At 42.3% G+C, this 8,932-nt stretch overlaps 1 protein-coding gene across 1 annotated transcript; it reads left to right on the top strand.

Annotated features, from left to right (window-relative positions):
• Positions 1-7,496: 7,496 nt before the first annotated feature.
• LOC129621479 (olfactory receptor 7A17-like) lies at positions 7,497-8,456 on the top strand. The gene has a single exon (XM_055538022.1). The coding sequence runs from the start codon at positions 7,497-7,499 to the stop codon at positions 8,454-8,456; it is 960 nt and encodes a 319-aa protein (XP_055393997.1).
• The last annotated feature ends 476 nt before the right edge of the window (positions 8,457-8,932 follow it).

The raw sequence follows: 8,932 nt of genomic DNA, 5'->3' as shown, positions 1-8,932 counted from the left end.
GATATCCAGCCATGTCTCCTGGGAACAGAGTTTCAGCAGGAAAATTTTATTCTGTTTCTAGTGTCCCACAGGGAAGTGATGTGCTCTGAGATCAGAGTAACAAAGGAAACAGTGCCTAATGAACAAACATAAGGAGCTGTAAATATTTCCTCTGTTACAGTCCCTGTAGATGTAGAACCTTGAGCTACACAGGACATAATTTATGCTTTTGGAGTAAAAATTCTGGCTGGGGCACCTTCCTGGCAACAGAGCTTCGGTTTTCACCATCAAACATCCAGGGAGGAATTTGTATATCCACACAGGTTTTCCTCTCATAGACCCCATCTAGGTGAGTCTTTGAATTTAATAGGTAGTTCAGGAAAGATTCAGAGAGAATGGAAGTGGAAAACTTTTATTTGAAATCACTTGATAGCCTAATAAGTCTAGTACAGACTTGAGATATTTGTAGTGCTTGTTTGGTAGGCTAATTAATTGATAGTTCATTTTTTAATATGTTAAAAAGAGAACTGTCTGAAGGACTCAGCAAAATGCATCCTTGTTGATGATTAAGTAATGGGAATGGAAGTCCAGTTGGATGAGAGTGGGGAAGAGGGTGGGAGCATAAAGTGGTTCCAGTAAAATACAGATCATCAGATCAGATCAGATCACTCGCTCAGTCCTGTCCGACTCTTTGCGACCCCATGATCCCAGCACGCCAGGCATCCCTGTCCATCACAAACTCCCGGAGTTCAGAGACTCACGGCCATCAAGTCAGTGATGCCATTCAGCCATCTCATCCTCTGTCGTCCCCTTCTCCTCCTGCCCCCAATCCCTCCCAGCATCAGAGTCTTTTCCAATGAGTCAACTCTTCACATGAGGTGGCCAAAGTACTGGAGTTTCAGCTTTAGCATCATTCCTTCCAAAGAAATCCCAGGGCTGATCTCCTTCAGAATGGACTGGTTGGATTTCCTTGCAGTCCAAGGGACTCTCAAGAGTCTTCTCCAACACCACAGTTCAAAAGCATCAATTCTTCAACGCTCAGCCTTCTTCACAGTCCAACTCTCACATCCATACGTGACCACAGGAAAAACCATAGCCTTGATTAGACGAACCTTTGTTGGCAAAGTGATGTCTCTGCTTTTTAATATGCTATCTAGGTTGGTAATAACTTTCCTTCCAAGGAGTAAGCATCTTTTAATTTCATGGCTGCAGTCACCATCTGCAGTGATTTTGGAGCCCCCCAAAATAAAGTCTGACACTGTTTCCACTGTTTCCCCATCTATTTCCCATGAAGTGATGTTCAAGTTTTCTGAATGTTGAGCTTTAAGCCAACTTTTTCACTCTCCACTTTCACTTTCATCAAGAGGCTTTTGAGTTCCTCTTCACTTTCTGCCAAAAGGGTGGTGTCATCTGCATATCTGAGGTTATTGATATTTCTCCCATCAATCTTGATTCCAGCTTGTGTTTCTTCCAGTCCAGCATTTCTCATGATGTACTCTGCATAGAAGTTAAATAAGCAGGGTGACCATATACAACCTTGACGTACTCCTTTTCCTATTTAGAACCAATCTGTTGTTCCATGTCCAGTTCTAACTGTTGCTTCCTGACTTGCACACAAATTTCTCAAGAGGCAGATCAGGTGGTCTGGTATTCCCATCTCTTTCAGAATTTTCCACAGTTTATTGTGATCCACACAGTCAAAGGCTTTGGCATAGTCAATAAAGCAGAAATAGATGTTTTTCTGGAACTCTCTTGATTTTTCCATGATCCAGCAGATGTTTCCAATTTGATCTCTGATTCTTCTGCCTTTTCTAAAACCAGCTTGAACATCAGGAAGGTCACGGTTCACATATTGCTGAAGCCTGGCTTGGAGAATTTTGAGCATTACTTTACTAGCATGTGAGATGAGTGCAATTGTGTGGTAGTTGGAGCATTCTTTGGCATGGCCTTTCTTTGGGATTGGAATGAAAACTTACGTTTTCCAGTCCTGTGGCCACTGCTGAGTTTTCCAAATTTGCTGGCATATTGAGTGCAGTATCATCTTTCAGGATTTGGAATAGCTCAACTGGAATTCTATCACCTCCACTAGCTTTGTTCATAGTGATGCTTTCTAAGGCCCGCTTGACTTCACATTCCAGGATATCTGGCTCTAGGTCAGTGATCACACCATCATGATTATCTGGGTCGTGAAGATCTTTTTTGCTTTTCTTTGTATTCTTGGCATCTCTTCTTAATATCTTCTGCTTCTGTTAGGTCCATACCATTTCTGTCCTTTGTTGAGTCCATCTTTGCATGAAATGTTCCCTTGGTATCTCTAATTTTCTTGAAGAGATCTCTAGTCTTTCCCATTCTGTTGTTTTCCTCTATTTCTTTGCATTGGTCGCTGAAGAAGGCTTTCTTATCTCTTCTTGCTATTCTTTGGAACTCTGCATTCAGATGTTTATATCTTTCCTTTTCTCCTTTGCTTTTCACTTCTCTTCTTTTCACAGCTATTTGTAAGGCCTCCCCAGATAGCCATTTTGCTTTTTTGCATTTCTTTTCCATGGGGATGGTCTTGATCCCTGTCTCCTGTACAATGTCATGAAGCTCATTCCATAGTTCATCAGGCACTCTATCTATCAGATATAGGCCCTTAAATCTATTTCTCACTTTCATTGTATAATCATAAGGGATTTGATTTAGGTCATACCTGAATGGTCTAGTGGTTTTCCCTACTTTCTTCAATTGAAGTCTGAATTTGGCAATAAGGAGTTCATGGTCTGAGCCACAGTCAGCTCCTGGTCTTGTTTTTGTTGACTGTATAGACCTTCTCCATCTTTGGCTGCAAAGAATATAATCAATCTGATTTCCGTGTTGACTATCTGTTGATGTCCATGTATAAAGTCTTCTCTTGTGTTGTTGGAAGAGGGTGTTTGTTATGACCAGTGCATTTTCTTGGCAAAACTCTATTAGTCTTTGCCCTGCTTCATTCCGTATTCCAGGGCCAACTTTGCCTGTTACTCCAGGTGTTTCTTGACTTCCTACTTTTGCATTCCAGTCCCCTATAATGAAAAGGACATCTTTTTTGGGTGTTAGTTCTAAAAGGTCTTGTAGGTCTTCATAGAACCGTTCAACTCAGCTTCTTCAGCGTTACTGGTTGGGGCATAGACTTGGATTACTGTGATACTGAATGGTTTGCCTTGGACATGAACCGAGATCATTTTGTCGTTTTTGAGATTGCATCCAAGTACTGCATTTCGGACTCTTTAGTTCACCATGATGGCTACTCCATTTCTTCTGACGTATTCCTGCCCGCAGTAGTAGATATAATGGTCATCTGAGTTAAATTCAGCCATTCCAGTCCATTTCAGTTCGCTGATTCCTAGAATGTCGACATTCACTCTTGCCATCGCCTGTTTGACCACTTCCAATTTGCCTTGATTCATGGACCTGACATTCCAGGATCCTGTGCAATATTGCTCTTTACAGCATTGGACCTTGCTTCTATCACCAGTTACATCCACAGCTGGGTATTGTTTTTGCTTTGGCTCCATCCCTTCATTCTTTGTGGAGTTATTTCTCCACTGATCTCCAGTAGCATATTGGGTACCTACTGACCTGGGGAGTTTCTCTTTCAGTATCCTATCATTTTGCCTTTTCATATTGTTCATAGGGTTCACAAGGCAAGAATACTGAAGTGGTTTGCCATTCCCTTCTCCAGTGGATCACATTCTGTCAGATCTCTCCACCATGACCCGCCCATCTTGGGTTGCCCCACCGGCATGGCTTAGTTTCATTGAGTTAGACAAGGCTGTGGTCCTAGTGTGTTTAGACTGACTAGTTTTCTGTGAGTATGGTTTCTGTGTGTCTGCCCTTTGATGCCCTCTTGCAACACCTACCATCTTACTTGGGTTTCTCTTACCTTGCGCATGGGGTATCTCTTCATGGCTGCTCCAGCAGCCATTGCTCCTTACCTTGGACAAGGGGTATCTCCTCACCGCCGCCCTTCCTGACCTTCAACGTGGGATAGCTCCTCTAGGCCCTCCTGAGCCCGTGCAGCCACAGCTCCTTGGAGGTGGGGTTGGTCCTCCTGGCCACCGCCCCTGGCCTCCGGCGTGGGGCCGTGGGTTGTCTCCTCCTGGCCACCGCCCCTGACCTCAGACACTGAGTATCTACTCTCGGCCGCCCCCCCCCCCCCCGACTTCAGATGAGGGGTAGCTCCTCTCAGCCATTCCTGTGCTGTCGCAGTCTGGTACTCTCTGCCACTGCCCCTGACCTCGGACGTGGGGTAACTCCTCTTGGCCGCTGCCCTTTGGGCATGGGGTCCTCCCGACTTCTGCCCCTGACCTCGGACGTGGGGTGGCTCCTCTTGGCCGTGCTTAGCGTGCCGGTTGGCAGCTGCCTGCGCTGTAAAATTAGAAGATATTAAAGGAGTTTCCTAGATAACGGGAGTAAGAAAAGTAGATTTAGAGGCATGTGCAGTGAACTAAAGACATTTTTTAAAGATGTGATGCATTAAAGCACGTTCTGCGTTAGTTAGTGGAGAAGGCAATGGCACCCCACTCCAGTACTCTTGCCTGGAAAATCCCATGGATGGAGGAGCCTGGTAGGCTGCAGTCCATCGGGTCGTAAAGAGTCCGACAGGACTGAACGACTTCACTTTCACGTTTCACTTTCATGCATTGGAGAAGGAAATGGCAACCCGCTCCAGTGTTCTTGTCTGGAGAATCCCAGGGACGGCGGAGCCTGGTGGGTTGCCATCTATGGGGTCGCACAGAGTTGGACACAACTGAAGCAACTTAGCAGCGTTAGTTAGAAAGATATATTCCCATGGAGGTAGATACTATCTTGCAACAGAGACATACATTTCACAGCATATTCTCTCATGTTGGATATTCACATGAAAAAATATGGATTTAGTATGAAAACAGGTATGGTACTGAACTGTAATTTGTAATACTTCTTTAGGAATAAGTGGGAAAGCAATGGAGAAATTTATGAGACAGAAGAAAAAAAATCAGTTAAATCTCATCACCAATGATAATCATTCACGTAATAACATGAAAGAACTATGCTAAGCTTTTAACATACATTTGCCTACTGATGTAGAAGGATGGACATCACTATTCCCACTGAGTAAATATATTAATGTTTAGAATGGATCTATAGTCTTTCTTAAGTTCATACAGCTAACATGTGTTAGATCTGCAGTTCAGATGCTGGTTTTCTGATTCAGTTTTTTTGTATTGAAGATCATGTAGAAAAGTCTTCCTTGGAGAAGGGAATAGCAACCTTCTCCAGTATTCTTGTCTGGAGAATTCCACGGACAGAGATGCTGGGTGGGCTACAGTCCTTTTACCAATTATGTTTTAAAACTTAATTTATTGTTGAACTTTGTATATTTTCTGTTGCTATATTTCTAACCTAACAATAGTTTCTAATAATTTTTAATCATTTTCAAACAATAATCAATTGTTGTTAGTTTTCTAGTGCAATGTTCAACCAGTAGGATGTTTCTTTTTCCTCCTTTGCCATTTTAACAGAAAAAGAATAAAAGCTTTTACATTATAAAGCACTATAAAACATGTTTTGACAGCATAAAGATAACGACTCATTTTTCTTTTGATAAATTGCTGTAGGCTGCTTCATTAGGTATTCTGAGCATCAAGGGGATAAAACTGGGGTTGGAATGCTGCCACTATTAAGGAAGCTTTGTCATCACAGTCTCTCAGGGATGAACTGAGCTGATTAGATCTTGATTTGTTAATGAAGGCGTTCAGCATGGGGGTGACCATGGTACATATCACTGAGGTTATTAGACTTGTCCTAGAAGATGAGATACCTGCAAAGCTGAGGTATACGTAATCCAAGACGTGTGCTCTAAAATAAGGCAACCAGGAAGAGATATGACCCACAGGTGATCCTTGTTTTCCTCCCCACGTCCTTTTCTTCTTTGTCATATTTTGAACTGCTTTTTAAATTTATCTTTTAATACAGAGCACAAAATGGTCACATTAAAATGAAGCCCCACAAGAGGCTCACCAACTAGAACTTAGGTACTGTTTCTACATTCTCTAGGGTAAAGATGTTTTGATGTTGACAACTTGCTTTGTATTATTCCTTTCCTAAACATTGTGGCTGGAGTTGAGAACTAGGGAGTGATGGGGCTTCCCTGGTGGCTCAATGGTAAAGAATCTGCCTGCAATGCAGGAGCCTCGGGTTCAATCCCTGAATTAGGAAGATCCCTTGGAGAAGGAAATGGCAACCCACTCCAGTATTCTTGCCTGGGAAATCCCACGGGCAGAGGAGCCTTGGGCTACGGTCCATAGAGTCACAAAGAGTCAGACAGGACTGAAGCAACTTAGCATGGACACACAGGGAGTAATAAGCGCAGTAAGTAATTAGGTGCTCTATTTGTGTGAGAGTGTGCTGTGGGGAATGAGCAGTTCTCTGGGCAGTGGTACTTAAGTTTATCCACTCCAAAATGTGACCTGTAAAAGACAGACACAAAAGTGTTACCCAGAAGATGAAAATAAGGATCTGTTTCTATTCAAAGGAATCATTTTAAATTTTAAAACAAAATAAAAATATGAAAGGAAGAACATGTGCATGAGGGACTCTTTGTGCCTTGCAGTTTTGGCAGCAGCAGGGAGGTCATCAGCATCCTTGAACGTCATCTCCATTACTCCCCTTGCTCATTCCCCTGGACACTTTGGCTTCCTTTGAGCCTTGACTATTTGAAGCAAGTCCCACCCTCAGTGACTTCGCACTGGCTCTTTCCCCAACAGGGCACTCTCCTCTCCCAGATAACATAATGTCTCGCTTTGCCTTCCATCAGGTCTCTGTTCAAATTTCTCCTTGTTTGAGGTCTCCCTGAACTCCCAGTAAATCATAACACCTCCACTCTATCTTATAAGTCAAAGTAGCTAAGTAGTGTCTGACTCTTGTGACCCCATGATCTTGTGACCCCAGAGGACCTGCCAGGCTCCTCTGTCCATGGGATTCTCCAGGCAAGAATACTGGAGAGGGTTGCCATTTCCTTCTCCAGGGGATCTTCCTGACCCAGGGATCAAACCCAAGGCTCCTGCATCGCAGGTTGAATCATTACCAACTGAGCTATGAGAGAAGCCCCTGTCTTATACCTGCTTTGTTTTTCCATTTACTCTATTTTATAGAGTGATTTTTTTTGCACAGCATCTTTCACTATAAGACATGGCAATGTGTTTTTGTATTTGTTAACTTATATTTTTACTCACTATTGGACTGTAGGAAGCTTTGTTCTTAGCATCCTATACATTCACCCCAGAAGACAGTCAGTATTCAAAATAAATTCCTCAAATGTGCATTTAAACTAGGTAATACATGATCTGTTGGCCAAAAGCCTGAGTGTGAAACATGAATTTCTAATCACAGATGTCATAGAAGATACCTTGAATACTATAGAAATGTGTAATTTACAGCTTTTCACTATGTTAATGCCCACACGTGCAAAAATTAATCATGTTCTTTTTTTGTTTCCTAATAATGACCACCAAAATATGGCACCAGGCAACAAAACACAAATTTCAGAATTTATTCTTCTGGGATTTTCAGAGGAACCAGCACTGCAGCCCCTCCTATTTGGGCTTTTCCTCTCCTTGTACCTGATCACTGTGGTTGGAAATCTGCTCATCATCCTGGCCGTCATCTCAGGCTCCCACCTCCACACCCCCATGTACTTCTTCCTCTCCAACCTGTCCTTTGTGGACATCATCTCCACCACCATCCCCAAAATGCTGGTGAATATAAAAACACAAAACAAAGTCCTTTCCTATGAAGACTGCTTCACTCAGATATATTTTTTCCTACTATTTGTACAGTTGGATGACTTCCTCCTGACCGTCATGTCCTATGACCGGTATGTTGCTATCTGTCACCCACTGCACTACACAGTCATCATGAACGCCCGGCTGTGTGCACTGCTGGTTCTGTTGTCCTGGATGATAGGTGCCCTGAATTCCTTGTTACAAACTTTACTGGCCCTGCGCCTGTCTTTCTGTACAGTCTTGGAAATCCCCCACTTCTTCTGTGAATTCAAAGAGGTGATCCAACTTGCCTGTTCTGACACCTTTCTAAATAAAACCATGATGTACTTTGCAGTTGGGCTGTTGGGTGGTGGTCCATTTGCTGGGACATGTTACTCATACTCTAGGATAGTTTCCTCCATACATAGAATCTCATCAGCTCAGGGGAAGTATAAAGCATTTTCCACCTGTGCATCTCACCTCTCAGTTGTCTCCTTATTTTATTGTACAATCTTAGGAGTGTACTTTACCCCTGCTGTTACTCACAATTCACATTCAAGTGTAACAGCCTCGGTGATGTACACTGTGGTCACACCCATGCTGAACCCTTTCATCTACAGTCTGAGGAATAAAGACATAAAGAGGGCTCTGAGGAAATTCTTTAGAATGGCAACTATATTAGAACCAATTGTGTTGAGGCAGAAGAAGTGTTGATTTTTGCAAGATGCAATGCCTTAGAGGCTAAAATTGTGATTTTCTGATCAGATTGTGAAAAGAGCACTTCCTCCTTCAATTTACTGCCTGATATGTCCATTTATTTCATTTCAACTTCTTTATACAAGTTAACTAGCTCTCTTGACTAACCTTTATGCTATTTGCTATCTTTTTTTCCTTTGTCATTTTGCTACTGCCACAAATTGATTTGCAAACTTAAGTGGAATGTATGGAAATTCCCATTTACCTCATGACTCTTCATGCATTCCTTGGGAATAATTTCTTCTGAAGTGAAATGTTTTATATTGAACAATTTATTTTTCAGTTTACTAAAAGAAAAATCATTAGTTGTACTATTTCTCTGGGAAAAAAGTACCAACTTGGCAACTGAAGCCATTTGCACAATTTCATTAGACAGTCAAATATGAAACAAAAGTTTATCACTTTTTTTCTGCATCATTTATTTGTTCATCACA

This window comes from Bubalus kerabau, chromosome 1 (genome assembly GCF_029407905.1).
Source record: "Bubalus kerabau isolate K-KA32 ecotype Philippines breed swamp buffalo chromosome 1, PCC_UOA_SB_1v2, whole genome shotgun sequence".
In the NCBI taxonomy this organism is placed as follows: domain Eukaryota; kingdom Metazoa; phylum Chordata; class Mammalia; order Artiodactyla; family Bovidae; genus Bubalus; species Bubalus kerabau.
This window is presented reverse-complemented; position numbering and strand designations above follow the sequence as displayed.

Excerpts from the sequence above, each read along its gene's own strand:
- LOC129621479 (XM_055538022.1), top strand. The coding sequence starts at position 7,497 with ATGGCACCAGGCAACAAAACACAAATTTCAGAATTTATTCTTCTGGGA.